This window comes from Anomalospiza imberbis, chromosome 1 (assembly GCF_031753505.1).
Source record: "Anomalospiza imberbis isolate Cuckoo-Finch-1a 21T00152 chromosome 1, ASM3175350v1, whole genome shotgun sequence".
Classification (NCBI taxonomy): Eukaryota; Metazoa; Chordata; class Aves; order Passeriformes; family Viduidae; genus Anomalospiza; species Anomalospiza imberbis.
In genome coordinates this window covers 131,831,630-131,848,803 of record NC_089681.1, presented here as the reverse complement: position 1 = coordinate 131,848,803, position 17,174 = coordinate 131,831,630, and the positions used below count along the sequence as shown (strand labels likewise).

Here is a 17,174-nt window from a genome sequence, read left to right as displayed (position 1 = left end):
CTGGATGTTTGTTGATTACCAAGGCAACAATTTCAGACCTAGCATGATTATCTGTATCATACCACTCATCAGAGATGTGGGCAAACTCCAGAAACTTCTGCATTGAGGAAACGATGCTAGTTGGTAGGAGGCAGGAGTTTTCAAAGCTGTCTCAGTGAAAATGCTTATATCACATGCTTATGTCAACAACTTTAAAAATATCATTAAAATATAAGTTTGCCTAAAATAGATTTTACTATAAATATATTAGAGTCAAGAAAATAGCTGTTTCATCAATGCATTATCATAGTTCTGTAGATGTGCCCATTTAGAATAAATTAACATCATTTTAGAAAAGCCTTTCATTTGTTATTTAAAGCCAACTACATTGTGGAGCCATAATTGATACATGAAACAGCCCATACTTGTGTCCTAAAAAATGCAGCGTCCAGAGTTGGACTTTGGACTTCAACTCTGCTATTAATCTCCTCTGTTAACAAAATGTAATGTTCATGGAGTTTTACAGGAATCCTATCCATCCTATATGCATGGAGAAGAGTAAAATGGAGCTGTCACAATACCCAAATTTCAGTAAGTCAGAGAGATCCAACTGGGAAATTTTGCAGACATGTGGCTGCTTTGGGGTCACAAGACAAAGTGTGAGCAACATTTAGCTCGCCCCATGGCAATGGCAGCACATGTTAGCAAGATTTTCTGAGTGAAGTATGAACAATTGCTTTCACAGGGCTCACCCACTCTCTGCCGTCATTCCAGGTTTTCCTGTGAGAAGCATGATATGAGTGGCCATGGATCTCAGCACTTCTGAGCCATTGCTCCTGTCTGAAATAAGCAGCATGCCTTAAATGCTATTATCTAAGTTTGGATCAAGAAAGTATAGTTGTTATTATTATGTTGACTTTACATTTTTAAAGTGAAGAACACTACAAGTGACTGCTTCCAGATTCCCTGTTTTCATTTTGGTTCTTTTTGCAGCTGTCAATTATGACAACCAGGTTAGGGCAGCCATACAGAATTATAAAAGTGACTGCTGCCAGTTGTTTAAAAATGAACACTAGGGAAGTTTCGGTGCTTCCCATTCTTTACAAGAGGAAGCCAATAAAATCCCAATCTAGTTTATTAATTTTTTTGTTGCCGGAGCGGAGGCATGTTGATCATATTCTCCAGTTTACTACACTGGAAGAGGAAGTAGGTGGAGGATTTCCCCTGAGCTGGGAATGTTCTACTGCCACCAACCAGTACAGCAGAGACATCTCTGCTGCTTTTTCCATATGACTCCACTTTTCTTATGTATGAATGGCAAAAATACCTTGGAGTCAAAGAAGAAGGAAAAACAGGTCTCACCCCTGTCTTCCTGTCTGATATTAATCACTGCAAGTACTGGGCAGCTCCAAATAAATCAACTGTTTCTGGCTGACTACAGCTCTCACTCATCACAGTATCTAGCATTGCTGAGATCTGTAGGCTATGGGAATAATAAGACAAGAAACTCAAATTCATTCATTGGCTTTACTGATTTCAATAGTCTAAAAGTTGCTTTTTTCTTTATTTTCACCTTTCATCTATATTTAGAAGGGGTTCTATTAAAGTGTATCTTTTTAGCTGATAACAACTTTGTTCTTTGTAACCCATCTTCATCATCTTGAGCAATTTTCTTCAGGGCTTTCAGCATCTTTGTCCCATGACTCTTTCTCCAGCAAGCACATTTCTAGTTTTGTTGCACCATGTGATTCCATTTTCTCAGTTCTCCATCAACCACCAATGCAGGAAACCTGCATGCAGCTGGTTGCAATGCCTGCTGCTCTCCTCTGGTGTCTCAGCTGCTGCACTTCCTTTCAAGTGATGTAGACTAGATATAGACTTGAATTTCTTGTTTTAGTCACCTTCTATGGCTGACAAATAAAGCAGCAGCCCCAGACACTGATAATGAAGATCCGGGTGAATGACAGCACTGTTTTGAAAAAACTGGCAAGGACTGATATTTTTACTTTGAAATTTTGTTTCTAATTTCACTGTTTTTCACAGGTCATACATCATGTATTTTGGAGGAGTTCACTGAAAGGCAGCAGATTTACCTCCTTTTTTGCCCTCCAGTTTCAGCTAAAAATTCTTCCCCCAATGTAAGTCAAGAGGTGGGAGCTATTATGACATGCTGTATGAGGCAGCTTCTAAGGAAAAAATAACTATTCCTTTAACCCACCTTGTTTTTGACAGGTTTTTTAAAGGCTCCACAACAATATAATTAAATCAAGAAAACAGTGGAGAAACATGCTCAGGTTTGGTTTGGGTGATTTTTTTTTTTTTTAATGTTTAATCTTCAGTTTACAATCTGAAAGTGAAAACTGAGGCGTAGGTGAGTGTCTGCTTGACTGTTAACCCATGTAACAGTCTGAGACGCATTTACTCTGGTGGATACATACATATATATACATACACGCACACATATATATATGAAATATTTCTTTAAAAGACCGGACACTTTTCAGGGGCAACAGTGTCGTTGAGCAGTATCTTCCTTCTCAATTTAGCAAGAAGCGTTGGGGCAAGCGAGAGCAGTTTCATCAGTCGTTTCCTTCTTTCCTGGGCGGGCTTTGGAAGGCCTTTTCGAAAACATCACCGTACGCCCAACTCCCGCAACGCCCGGGCCCATGGGCCCGCCGGGGCCACTGGCACCCGCTGCCCACCGGGCGGGCCAGCACACGTGTCCCCCTCATGAGGACAAGCCCCCTGCCACCCCGCACAGCCATTCTCTCCCTGCGCTGCTTCGGCCCGAGCCCCACGGGAGCCGTGGCGGGCAGCGGCTCCCTCTGCCGCCCCTCACTGCCAGGGGGGCGCAGGGGGCGGAGCCGCGCGCAGCAGCCGCCCCACGGACACCTCCGGCGGGGCAGGGCGGGCTGAGCCGGGCATGGCCTCATCCTGCGGGGCCGATCCCGCCCGAGCGAGCACCAAGCCCAGGCCGCCGCCACTCCGGGGCGGCGCAGGCCGGGACGGGCGGGGGGAACGAAAGAGCGGCGGAACGGGCGGGCGGCGCTCGGGGAGGCGCCGGGCGGGGCGGCGGGCGGAGCATGGCGGCGCTGCGGGTGCTGGAGCTGTACAGCGGCATCGGGGGGATGCACCAGGCCCTCAGAGGTACCGGCGCGTCCCGCGGGGCCCCGTGCTGCCTGCCCCGCCCGGGACACCCCGCCCTCGGGGGCTCCATCTTCTCGAGGGGGCCCCGCCTTGAGGAAGGGGGGACAAGGCAGGGTGCCTGTGTCTTGTCGATGTGGCGGACGAAGGTGGCCCCTCTTCTCCCATAGCCCCTGCCCCAGTCCGGCGTGTGGCACCAGGTGCCCAGGAGCACGTTGGGACGGAAATTAGGGATCCCTGCTCCTTGTTTGGCCCGGGCAGCTGCTTCTGGAGAGGCCGTGATTTTGTGTTTGTTATGATGTGCTCTGCAATACAGAGGCTCCCCTGCTGCAGATGGGATGGGGATCACTGGGATGCCCAGGATGATAACCACATGAGCCAGGGCTTCCCCCTGGCATGCCAGTGGACTTGGTTTTCATAGGCCATAGTTAGGTGAACAGCTGAGCCATGTTCCAGCATGAGCGAGCCTGACCCACCTGAGGCTGGTGTAACATTTTATAAACATGAAAATTAAATGTGGAATTTGAGCTGGTATAGAGAGTTCACACCAGCCCGTGTTCCCAGGTGAGTTTTTGATCTGGCACAAGGAATCCTGGAGCTCAGTTTGCTGAATTATTAAAGCATGGCCCAGATGACCTTCAGCAGATCCTGTAGACTCTCTGTTAATTGGCTTCCCCATATTAAAAATTGAATTAGGGCTATTGATTTCCGTTGTAAAGTACCCTGGACTTTATTACTTTGAAGTCCATGTTTCAACACACGTTAATATAACTTATGATAAGTATAACTTACAATAATAATTTTAACTGTAACTACAATCCTTCAAATCTTTCAGTCTTCAGGAGCATTAGCAGAGAGCATTGTCATAAAAACATCAGGTGGAAACTTGCCTTATCTTGCTATTTTTCCAGGGAGCTATGGAATATTAAGGGTATGCTTATGGAGTGAAATCTGTTTAGCATCATTTATATACTTAAAACACACTCACAGTTGTCAGTGTAGCATTTTTACTACTACCCTACTTTTGCTTGAATCTGTCTGCTTTATCTATGAACATAAATATATAAAATATATTTTAATGTATTTAGTGTATGTATATAAATACACGTCAAAATAGGTTCCTACATTGTTCCTAGCCACCTGTTTTGAGGATGTATTTTCCTTATTTCCAGAGACATTCTTAGAATATTAAGAGGCAAGTATAGCTTTGTCTGGAACTGCACATTTTGGAGTGTTTGTAGAATGAAAACAGTGTGTTATGTCTTCTATATAACGGTAACATGCTGCTTTTCTGGTAACCACATTTCTGAAGTGAAGGCAAGCTATCCATGTTTGTTGTATTGTAGAAAATTTTCATATTTCCACAGAAAGTGGACTGGTTCCTGAAAGTTAGTCTACACCATGGTTACTTCACTCTTTACTGAATTATCCAGCTGTGTTCTTGCCATAATAATGGATGTCTTGGGCCATCTCAGTAGTGTGCTGCAATGTTTAATAAATTATAATGCTAGATGTGATGTCCTGTGAGTTTCCACCTTTGACAACATCACTTGCAACATATTTAAAAGTGTGGGAATGTTGGGAATGCCTCATTAGATTATCAGAAGACTGTAAACTTTTATCCAAAAGATACACAGAATTAGGAATGCCCCAGTGAATAGTTACTACAAATAGGAAGTCTTGAAATCATGTCACCTAATGTTGTAGTTTGGAGACTGAAGGACTTAACAAAACCCCTTTTATTATTTCCTGAAAAGGTACATTTACTTCCACATTTACTGTTTCTGAACTTGCTGACAAAGCTGATTCAGTGTCAGTCTTTGGTGTAATTTCTGTTCTTATGGATTTGCATTTGAAGAAATTGCAATAGGTATGAACAGTGCGACTGAGCTTTTTCTGTAGTGGTATCAGCCAAAGCAGATAAAGGGACTGTAAGTAAGGACATTTAATTTATTATTTGTATAAATGACCCTAACTAGTTCAAAATGGTCAGGTACCAATTGAAATTTGCAAGGTGAATAGACACAAAGCTGTTTGCATTACAGTTGGTATAATATTTTTCAATTTGGATGCTTATGTGTCTGGGAAGCCTATGGGAATTCAGCCCATAAGCATTGTGTTGTCTCAGGAAATGTCCAAACCATACACTTCTAGATGAAAATCTTGTTTAGAGTCTTGTTAAAAGTAATGGTCAGGCAAATTGATTAAAAGGTGTCCTACAAAATTTGCACTAAGTTAAATATTTAATAACAGGTTATTATATAAAACTGTTTTTGATGAATTGGAGTTCATTTGGGAGCAGAAATGTACTTGGGCATTTGATCATTTCTCCTGGTTTTTAAAGTCTTTTAGACATCTGGATTCAGTTTTCTTACACAGTTTACGAAGGAACAAAGTAAAGTCAAGGGGCATTAAAGTGTTTGCTTTTACATGCAAATAAAACAGAGAAGAAGTGAATGTTCCGCTGTAAGTACTTTAATAATGTGTTTCTTATATGTTTTTGGCCTGTATCTCTACATGAAACCATGCTGTTTGAAAAGGTCTCTCATCCTCTCCTTCATTTAGCAAGTGGCAGATTGTTTAGCATCTTCTTTTAAATCATGTATAGAAATATTAGAAGGATTGTGGGTTTTTTTTTTCCATATAAATATGACGTTTGAAAGAAAGGCCTCCATTGTGCCAGTGCTTCCACAAGCCAGATGCACAACAGATGATGATTATGTATAATAATATATTATCTTAGTATGGTTTCTAGTGAATCTATAAGCCAAGAAAAATAATAGGAATGTAGAAAACGAAGGGAGCATGTAATATTTCAGTGGCAGCATCCCAGAAAAGCCTTGCTCTACAAAAGGGATTCTGCAGTTCTTGTAGCCTAGTTCCTGTCATGTAATGGAGTTAGTTATGGTTAATTCATCTGGTCCAACTTTCTACTTTTCTGTGAAATTGCCAGAGTTTCAATTGTCAAATAGGTATTTCTTAGGAAATCTGACACTGACTTTTCTACCTTGATGCCCTTCTTGGCTGTCATCTTTCAAAAACTTAGTTGTAGGATAGCTTGCAGGATGAAGATGTTTGTTGTTTTGGCAGCTGTCATTAATGTAGAATGCATTTAGCACCAAATAGTATGCAATTGGTTTTGAGATTGTCCTTGCCTACAGTAAAAAAAAAATTGAATTTTCACATATTGATGGAAGTTTATAATCTCTTGTAAGTATTTCTGTGTAAAGGGTACACAGAAGTTGTGAGTACATAGTTTCATAGTTTAATCACATTCTTTTTGACAGTGAAGAGAAAGTTGTTTCTGAACTTAGGTTTCAGTCTAAAGCTGAAAAAGAAAAATCTTGAGGATTGCCTAGCTCTGTGTTGGTACTTTACGTATAGATAATTCAGCACATGTAGAATTTCTGGTTTTAGATTTTGAATGCTTTATAATAATATTTTAATACCAAAGACCTACAAAAAGATACCATCTTTTGGTGGTATCTTTTCATAAAGATACCATCAAAACATGGTAAAGCTGAACTTAGTTAAAGTCAGAAATCAGTGAGTCTGTTCATATTCACACTCTTGAAAGATTGAGGCAGCTAAGGGATGAAAGTGCATTTCTTTCTTCTTCTCTTGCTGTACCCCAAGCCTTTTGGGATTTATAAAGATTGATGTTTAAGTCAAATACATCTAAATCTATGATAATTTTTTTATGTGTGTGTGAATTTGTTCTTTATAAAGTGCAGAATTTCTGCAGTGAAAAATAGTGGTTTATTTTTAGAAAATCTATGGCTACATGTTCATTTCCTTAGCAACTTTCCATGAAACAAACAGCCCACTCTTCCACCATCCCAACCAAAACAAACCTAAACTGGCTTATTAATTTAGGCAGTTTTCCCGTGAAAAATGGGTTCCATGTCTCTGCCACAAGCATTTGTAATCTGCCAGGTCCCTGAAAAAAGTCCTCTTGCATGAAACACTAAAGGACATATTCAAAAAAATACCATAAATTTGCAGTGATGAAGTTGGTGATATTTTTCCTCTGCATTTGTTATATTTCAATTTTACAGAGTAACAACTTTTGTCCCTTGTGCTCTGTCATGCATGTTTGTTCATTTTAGTTGATTGACTCTGTGAATTGCACAGCACAGTAAACTGGTGTGTGTATTTACACTGGGCAAAGCTATCCCACCAGGAGAGGCAAAGGAGACAAAACTGGCTTTGACATTCAGCACAATGCAAAACAAAGAATTGCTGGTTTGAGCAAGTTTTTACACCTAAAATCAATTTAATGCTTCTCCAAAATACAGCTCTTTGTAGAACGGGATGGTACCTCTTCTGCTATAATTTAAGTTTATAAAGTTTATATGGCTTAATGTGGTAGAATCCTTTACAAATAGAGCAGTGAAGGGAGTTGCTAAGAATCCTGCAGGAGCCAAGTATCGAGTTTACTGATAGTCATGTTGACTGTAGTTGTGAACAGTTCACCCTAATCATTTCAGCCAAGAACTGACAACTCAGAAATTAAATCTTTGCTCTCTGTTTTAAAAGGAAATAGGACTGACAAAACTTGTGACTAATCTTCCCTTTTCCATCTGTTTCCATATACCTGTCAGAATAGATGATTGTTCTGGATCCTGTTTTCCAATATGCTACAATCCGCCACTACCCTTGCTATAACACAGTGTATTTCATGTATTCTGTTGGCATTGATGACTCTATTGCAAAAGTACAGTAGTGAATATAAACAGATCTATGTTAATTTTAAAGTCTGCAGAAACACATGACAAAGGAATCAATTGTAAAGAGGAAAAGGACAGATATTGTAATGTCAGAAATTTTATTTCTGGCATTTGAAGGTGACACTCTTTGGGTTTACTTTTTCAAATCAGAAGCGAATGCACACATCCTGTCTTTGTTTCAGATGCATTACGTTCCAGTCCTTACAGCAGTGTCCCTTTCCCTCAGGAATGACACCTCCATAGCTGAAAGGGCTTGTAAGCATTGTGTATGCAGTAAAGTAGAGAACAGGGACCCAAAGTGTGATTGCTGTCTCTTTAGACAGTTTAAGTAACAGTCAAAGAGTTTCTGTTGTCTGGGTCCAAGAGGTTTTAAGCTTTAAGTGTGAAATCAGTACATTACTAATAGGATGATAAAAATTTGATTTCATCTGCTTTCAGCCAAGAGAAAATACTACAATCTATTCTGCGTAAAAATAAGTTGTAACACCTCTCTCAGTAACTTCCCCATTGTGTCTGTGGCTTCCATTTGGAAGTCCACTATTTGGACTCATCTTGCTCAGAAATGAAAAGTCTCAGTTCAAAAACTGGTGTTGAGGAATTCTGCAAATCATGTATTCAAGCAGCCTCTTAGTTTCACTTAGGAAATGTGTATTATTTTTTCTTTAGTCTGAATAAAATGATACTGTTTTCTGCATTGTTGTAATTCTCTTAAATATCTTTGTTTTGAAAATTGGATGTACTTGTTTGAGGGGGATAAAAAAAAATCTCCAGAGCTGTGTCTGTTTATGTATTGAAGTTCTGCTGTGTATTTTGGGGAGTTGATTTAACATCCCACCAAGTCAGCCATTTCTGAGTTGGTTTTGTGCCTTTTGTCAGTGGGGATAGTTAAACACAGTCTTGATTCTGTTTTTCTTACATTCTGCTTTCAGGCTTTTTTAAATGGTGCATTCCTTATAGTAATTTTCAAGTAGTAAATGTAATTGCTATAGAAAAGCAGAATATCACAGTTTGACATAAAGTTATTTAACTTTCAGGAGAAGTTCTTTAAAAATGTTGCATTTTCACTTTGTTTGAAATTTACACAAGCTTTTCTTTGTTAGGTTGGATGTGTGAGAGCTGCTTGTCTGCTCGAGCTCCTTCATGCGTTTCCAGGGCATTTCCACACAAATACGCTTAATCAGCTTTTAGAGGGAGTTTGTTCTGTAACAGGAATTCCCAAGTGAGCTGCAGCTTTGAAATGAAAAGGAGGAGAAGCTTTGAAAAAGTTATCAGGTCTTTGAATTAGGAAGAGAGGATCTCAGGTAGAATACTTCAGGAAAAGTTCCTGTCCTTTTTCCGTGCTCATTTACATCTCTGGTTTAGACTGAACATTGTACTGCAAGGAGATTCAATAGATTACTATTAGCTGTGTGCTCTCTTCCAGTATCTCCAGGCTTTTGGGCCTGTGAAGTCCTCAGTAGCTATTTTTGCTTGTATGTGTGCAGGGAGATATTGAATGGATGGCAGTAAAAAAACGAGTGTCTGAATCATGAGTTGTGAGAGAAAGCACACAGCTTGCCTTCCCAATTGCCCTTTTTAAACTGTGTGTTAATTTAGATAATAATTTGAGGGTCTTGATTTTTTAAATTTTATTTTTCTTCTGGAGTACCTGGAAAACACAGTAAGGGTTAGCTTGTTAGGACAGTGTGTTTTAAGAACTGAAGGAGTGAGAAAAGCAGTCTCTTTAACAGTATTGGAAATTTGTTCCTGTTACTTAGATGCTGCAGCTTTGTTTTAGGAAGATGAGAGAGTTGATTCTTGCATATGTTTGTAAATTGAGACATTCATCCAGCTTTCTTTTCACGCTAGGTGTCAGTGTTAACTTACCTGTTCTGTAATCTCAGGTGTAGTCATGCTATTGTCCTTGTGGATACTCCTGTATTTAGTTCTCAGTTACAACTTCTGGTCAAAAGGTCAAGACAGTAATGGCAAATAATGATTTGTATGTTGACCCTTAATGGTCTGTAAGTATTTATCTTGTGAAAAACCTTATCTTTTTGCCCTTGATTGCATCAAGTAAACCTTGAAGAACCAGCTTGGTCCTTGTTAAAATGTCTGCTACAATCTTTTCAATACCCAGATTTCTCTTTCATCTTAGTGTTGACTAAGACAGTCTTGAAAACCTGAAAGATAGTGGATGGATGGTAACTGCATTATTCAAAATTAAATCCACTGGGGTCATCCCAGTTGGGCTTTCATCCTCTCAAACTGTAAATAATTAGCTGACTAGCAGTAATTCATACAGTGTCTCATAGGGTCATTTGTTAATGTGTTACTTGAGCATATTTATAGATTATTCGAAAGGCATGTGGCTATTTGCCTTGTTTCTTTTGGTTTACGGAAGTTTTTTTAAAGTTGCCTGTGTTTCATCGGAGGCTTTGTAACGCTGACCATAATGTAAATATCCTGGTGGTTGATATTGATCTCAGGTATCAGGAGGTAGGGTCACTTTCTGCCTGCAGCTGTGACAGTAACTACAACCTGTCTTCTTGGATAAAAAGCCTCAGTGAAGGTATTGTGTTTAGTAATAACAAATAGTGTGACATGATGAGCAATGGAGTAAACACTGGTCTTTTTATCTCTTTAGCTTCTGTAGAACCTATTACTCTCTTACTCTATAAATTAACAGTTGTTTATTGACATTATTTTTAGTGTATTTTTATTTCAGGGTTTTAGCTGTGAGTTTGTTACGCTGTCCTCTCTTCAATAACACCTCTGTCCAAGAGAGGAGAAGCTGCCAAGTTTGGTATTTTGGGACCTTTAACTCAAAGGAGGCAGCAGTTGAGTTTGAGGCCTAAGGCTTTACTGAAATGTAAGCACAAATGTTTTTCAGGCAGCTTAAATTTTTATTGGAAGAGTAGACATATGTCAAACATATTGGTGCTATTTTTCATAATGAGAATTAGTACACCTCTAAAATAACACACTTATTTCTTGTAAGTTGTCAGAGAATAAGGTAGTGGCAATGGGGCTTGGCAGGTTGACTTAGGATTCCTGTAGCCAGGAACTTGCTGGCCACAGAGACCTGCACAGAGGTGAAAATGTTGTAGAGGTGCACCCTGTTTGGAATTTTTTTACCTACTTTACTTACCTACTTTTTTATCTACTTTAGCTTCCATTTTTGGATATATAAAGAAGGGAAGTATTGCCCATATGATTAGAAAAACAATGTTTTTTATACAGAGTTTCAAAGACAACAGAGCAGAATTGGATTGTGTAGTTTGCCTTTTGGTTTTGAGAGATGCTGTAACACAGCTGAGCAAATACATTTTTCTAAGAGTAGTAAAGAGAAGCTAGAGTTTTCACTTTTTTTTTTATTTTAGAAAGCTGCACATATGCAGAAGTTGTAGCTGCTGTTGATGTGAACACTCTTGCCAATGATGTTTATAAGCACAACTTTCCCAGCACGCCATTATGGGCAAAGACTATTGAGGTGAGTAATTAATGTGTTTTTTACTGTAGTCTGGCATTTGTAAGATATGAGTTGCTTTCACTGTCTTTATTAGTAACAAGAGAAACACAAATATTTATGTTGTTAGGAATAAAGCAGTTTTACGTTAACTTTGCTTGTGCTGTGTTTGCTTGTTGAAGTAAAAAGGATTTCATACTGCAGGCTTTTCTTGTAAGTCTTGCCTTCTGCATGAGGAAAAGTTATATAAACGTCAAGAGGAACACTTACCATCCGTGAAGGAATGTCAAAAATAATATTCTTATATTAAAAAAATATTTTCATGTACTTAAAAAAAATCAGTTAAATTACTTGGGTGCATGCCTTTGTTTTGAAGTTATAGTTGGGCTCAGAGAAGCACAACAAAATATATTGGACTGAACACTCTTGAATCTTTTTTAATGGGCTCAATAGATAAAATGTTTTAGGAATTCTGTCACTTGCCAAATTATTTGAAAAATAACTAAGTAAAATTGGATTCTGTTTTCATAAATGATGGGCAAGCTAGGCATGGAGTTTTGCTTGGATTGAGTTAGAAATTACTGTATACTTCTTAATCTTCTTTTACAGTTTCACAACATGACAGCAAAAGATACTGTGTCTGTTTTAAGACACCAACTTAAGTAAGAGTTAAGTAGGTGGCTAAAGGTTAAATGCTTATTCAGCACTCAATAATAACTGGCTAAATGATGGTTTATAGTTTTATAATGGAAAAAGAAGATAAATGTTTGCCTATATCATTTTATAGTAGACAAGAGCAGATTATTAGAGTCAGTGACACCTTCTTCAAATATAATGGAAAAAAATAGCAGCTTTTCTCTAGTTTTCTGAGGGTAGCTACATCACATTTGCTGTATAGGTATCCCTCAGAATATGTAAGGAGTGATTTCTTTGTCCAAGTCCTAGTTACTTGATCATTGTCCTTCTTTCCTCCTGGCCCCTTAATGTTTTGATCTTCTAATGTTGTTGAAAACTTACTTTAGAGGAATTTCTACCTGTGTAATTAATCCCTACCACAGACCCAGTTCTTTCTTTTCTAAGGAGGATTGTCTTTGTAGAGGAGAATTTCAGCCATACAATATCTTTGACTAATTTTTATAGGGGAAAAACTATGAAATAAACTTTATAGGGTGCCTTGCCAGTGGGCTCCTAAGAGCTAAACCCCATAGTTTGGATCTGTAAAAATTATCATATTTGCACTTGAGCTACTTTTCTTCTCAAGTGTTTTTACACATATTTTGAGTATGTGAACACTGGTTTTGATGTACAAAGACTTCATATCTGAGTGATGATACTTTATTTTCAGGAAAAATAATAGGTGAGTATCTACTGAAAGAACCACTGCACACCTCAAAGAATGAGCAGATACAAACCTCAAGATTATGTATAAATGCTAACCTTATTAGTGTTTTGTTTCATATGAAGAGCAGTGAATGCATATTTACATTTTATGGTTTGCCAAGGTAGAAAATATTTTTAAATTACTAGGTCAAGTGATAGATTAGGTAGTTTTTTGCTAAGTGAAGAATGCTGGAAATAATAGGGGTTTGATCTGAAAGATGACTTGAGAATTTCACACAATTCACAACACTCATCATTCTTCTATTTTTTTTTCTGTTTTCAGGGCATAACACTGAAAGAATTTGACAGATTATCTTTTGATATGATTTTAATGAGTCCTCCCTGTCAGCCTTTTACAAGGTAGGTACAGCACACATGGGGAAAAAGTGCAGTTATTGGACTATATATGGTCAAAGGAGAAATGTTATCAAGAGTGACACTATGTGTGGGTGATCTGTGTATCTTTCTCTTCCTAAGAAAATGTGTTGTAGCTCTGTTCACCATGATGTTTACTGAAGTGAAAGAAATGCAGCAATTTGCATCTTAATTGTTGATCACATTTCTTGCATATGTATATATTAATTCAGTTTCAGTTAAGTAAGCTTCTTACAGCACCAATTTTGTGAACTGTATTATTTCTCTAATAGTGAAATTTAGTGTTTAGGAGTCCTACCTTTCCTTTTAGATATCAATCTAATATTTTCCTGGGGCAACTCCAGAAAGAGGATTGGAATTTCTCAGTTCTGCCTGAGACTTAAGAGTGTAATCTGGTTTTATTTGTACTTTGAAAATTACACATGCACACAGACATTATTCTGAAGAATATTTCTATTTTAGCCAAGACCAGAAGGATAATGACTTTGAAATGATTTTGTGCATGATAAGGAGAAATATCTTGCTGATTAGGGACTGAGTTTACTGAGATTTTATTTGTCAGATTAATTTGTAATTCATATCATTTGACAGCAGTGACCAATGGGGTAAGATTCTAGTAACTGCACTCATGCAAAGTAGTAGCTTAATGAAAAAAGTCTGATGGTGATAATAATGATTGTGTAAGAAAGTATATCTCATTGAATGTTCTAAGATTGAAAAGAAATCCCTGTATAGTGGTGCTGATCTGTAAAAATGAATTAGTGCAAACCTATTATGTATATAGGAAACATTTCAGATTTTTTTTCTTTATAATAGGATGAAAAGAAAAATCTGTGTATGGCTAATTAATTTTGATACATGTTAAAGCTCTTCTACAAAGCTTTTTTTTTTAATGAGCTAATACAAGTATAAGGTAGGGAAACACAGGCCTGGAATCATTATAATTTTTGTAACCTACATAATCTTTCCAGTTTAGTGTTAGAAAATTGATTCCAAAGTTATTCATGTGGGGCTCAATCCTGCTAAATGGTGAACAATGAGGCTTTAATTCATAGAAATAATTTAATATATTCAGTGCAAAATAGCAGGGTATTCCCAGAAACCCAGTGGGGGTTTTTTGTTCATTCAGAGCCAAGTATGTTCAAAGGCTTTGCTGGACAAGACCAGAATGCTAAAGCCTCTGCAGACTGGGGAGTAGATTTCATTACTGAATGCTTCCATTTTAACCTTGCTGTGAGTTGATGGATTCCAGGGGGAGACATTCATTCCTTAGAGCATCTCTCAGGAGACTGCCTCTGTGAGCAGGTCCTCCTGTCTCTATGTGATGCTTTTGCAGAATCCTCTTATGAAACTCAAAGCAAAGTGTCAGCATTCTGTAGAAAGATGTAACTCAAATGCCAGTGTGCTCTGAGTAATACACCGGTGTTTCTTTATTCTTTCTTAGAACTGGCCTGCAAGGTGACGTGTCTGATCCACGGACCAAGAGCTTTCTCTATATCCTTGATATTCTCCCAAGGTATAAATGGACTTCTACCTCCATTGTAAAGCCCCTTTTGTAACTAGACTTTGTTGTAACTGGGCCTTCTATATTTCAGGGAGACAAGATATCTGTAATATTTTAGAGGGATACTACTAGTGTTGGATTGTATTCTATGTTTGTTTTCACATGATCATATGTGACTTACAAATACTTGCATTTTACTAATGCTGTAATCACTTCATTGTTGCTGTATATGCTTTGATTGTCTGGATTCCTTTTCATTGCATGTCTGTTTAAACTGTGCCTAGATGATAAATGAAAAGAGTTCTTTTCAGTTCAACATCAAATTTGCATTGATTATACATAGAAACAGGAGTAGGTAATATAGTAGTTTGTCTATTGGTCTCATGGACACTTGAAAAGTTTGTAAAATACTGGGTTACAAAAGCTTAGATTCAACATATAGTCATCTTTTGCAGAGATACTGTAGCATTCACATTCTCTGGACAGAGAGAAGAAGAGAAAACAATCTTTATCTCTGCTCCTTTGTTTTCCCCATGTGGAATTTGGTATGGAGATTGTTTACCTGAAGTGATTGCTTGATTGGATTCTGGTGAAGGTTGTTTGGGTTCAATGACCAATTGGATCCCGCTGTGTCTTGGACTCTCAGCAGGCAGTCACGAGTTAGTTAGTTGATAGTTAAGTAAGAAGTATGTATGTAGAATAGGATAGTCTCTCTTTAAACAGTATATTAATGTAATATAGTATAATTTTAATAAAGTTGTCCTTCAGCCTTCTGATCTGGAGCCAGACATCATCATTTCTTCCAAGTCTGGGTTGCCTTTTTTACTATAAGGTACCATTTGAAAATTGGTTTAAGTATGCTATTGACTTTACAATGCAATGCATCTTGCAACCACTTCTGTTCTTTCTTAAAGTCTCTGTTCTTTTTGGGGCTGTTTCTAGATATCTTGAGGCAGATTGTGTGTTTTTGATTTGTAGTACAATCTCTTGTTTGGAGTAGTAATACTAAAGCATTTGAATAGCACTGCATTGTCTGGACAGTGTCCTTGAATTCATCTGTCACTTTTGCCTGGTCAGATCCCAGTTCCTAATAAAACAGTCATAATTATTTTTATTAGTGTCAGTCTTTCTTCACCTGGAGACTAGGACAGCTGTTGCCTATATATTCCTCCATTAGTTCATTTTGCTGTCAGGATTGGAGAAGGACAGATGAATGTTTGGTGTCTCTTTTACTCCTTTTTTTTCATGAATGCTTTCAACACAGAAGGAAGCCAGTACCAAAAGGCTTTCTTTCAAACTGCTGTTAGCACTGGGAGAAAAGAGTCTTCATCTTTGTTCTAGAAACCTTATGCGGCCAACAGCATTAAATGGAACTGTGTCTTTGCCTTTGTCATGAGCAGAGAGAGAACAATGACACAGAAGGGCTGAGTGGCTTGGCAGGGCCATACATAAGAAATCTGTGGCAGACAACACAGAACAAAACACAGATTCTGTAGCCCAGTAAGTTAGACAATTACTAGATAAAAAAGAATGGTTATTACTACTCCCCTGCTTCTGTCAGAAACACAAAATTAGGGAGAGAATGTGGGTTGTTTAGAAGTTGCAAAGGATGTCTTTTGTGGAACAAGTAATGTAACACAGGTTTCCAACTGATCTGTTAAAATGATAAATGAAGCCTGGCAGATACTGAGTAAGTTAATAATTAGTCAGAATATTAGTATCTTCCATATCCTTAAAGACATCCTGACCTGGGGATTCCTTTCCATTAAACTGAAACATGGTTAAGAGGCTGGCTGCTTTTGGACATTATAGTGCATTAATACAGAACTATTGGTTCCCAGCTGCTGTGGACTTAGCTGGATAAACAGCAGAAGCTTTTCCTTCTCAAAACCAGAGCTTTAGACACTCCAGGACCTAAATTTTTATCATCATGATGCAAAGGACCTGGGCTTGGCTGTCTCACTTTTATCTCAACACCCCAGGAGACATTGCTAATGTCCCTTATCTCCTTGGGGAGGGTTCTTAAAGCAGCACCTACTCTTAAGTAGTCACTAGAAGGGTCAACATGATGGCTTCTGTAGAGTTTCTCACATCCAGTGGATTTGTGTTTCACTAAGATAGTGCTTATGTGTTTTTTGAATATGATACATTTGTGAGACATTGAGTATGGAGTACTTCAGCCCCAAAAAAGGAAATTCTTAGTATGGGAATTGTCCCTTTACATTCTAAATTGCTATGTATGCATGCAGTTTATGAAAAGTATAAAATTATTTCTCATTTCCTTGCATGTACTTAGATTTTGTTCAGTCTTTTATAATGAAATATTGCTGAAATGAGACTCGGAGGTAGCCTGGGATGACAAATATTAGAGATAATGGAAAGGACAGTTTCAAGATCTGGAAAGACATGGGAAATCCTTGGAGCACCCAGCCAGCAAAGTCCCACCCAAATGGTCCAGATACTGTCTGTTTATTGTGTCCAAGCCATAACCCGGTGAAATCCAATGCTAAAATGTCAAAGTGTTGCTTTTACAGAAACATTTTTAATGTTAATACCTACCGAGTATTTAACACTTGCTCTTTGTACAGTGATTACTTGCCTTGTGATCTGTCAA

General features: G+C 38.2%; 1 protein-coding gene across 6 annotated transcripts in view; it reads left to right on the top strand.

Moving 5' to 3' along the window:
* The first annotated feature begins 1,930 nt into the window (after positions 1-1,930).
* TRDMT1 (tRNA aspartic acid methyltransferase 1) overlaps positions 1,931-17,174 on the top strand; it is a 30,516-nt gene continuing 15,272 nt past the window's right edge. The window contains exons 1-4 of one of the 6 annotated variants that reach the window (XM_068212187.1): positions 1,931-1,950; positions 11,216-11,325; positions 12,965-13,041; positions 14,501-14,572. In XM_068212187.1, coding sequence (XP_068068288.1) covers positions 13,004-13,041; positions 14,501-14,572 — 110 coding nt within the window. In that variant the 5' untranslated portion in view covers positions 1,931-1,950; positions 11,216-11,325; positions 12,965-13,003. Of the gene's footprint in view, positions 1,951-2,980; positions 3,127-3,256; positions 3,688-10,220; positions 10,405-10,574; positions 10,945-11,215; positions 11,326-12,964; positions 13,042-14,500; positions 14,573-17,174 lie in introns of those variants that run through there. The other 5 variants (XM_068212174.1, XM_068212199.1, XM_068212207.1 and 2 more) reach the window with 5 other exon arrangements.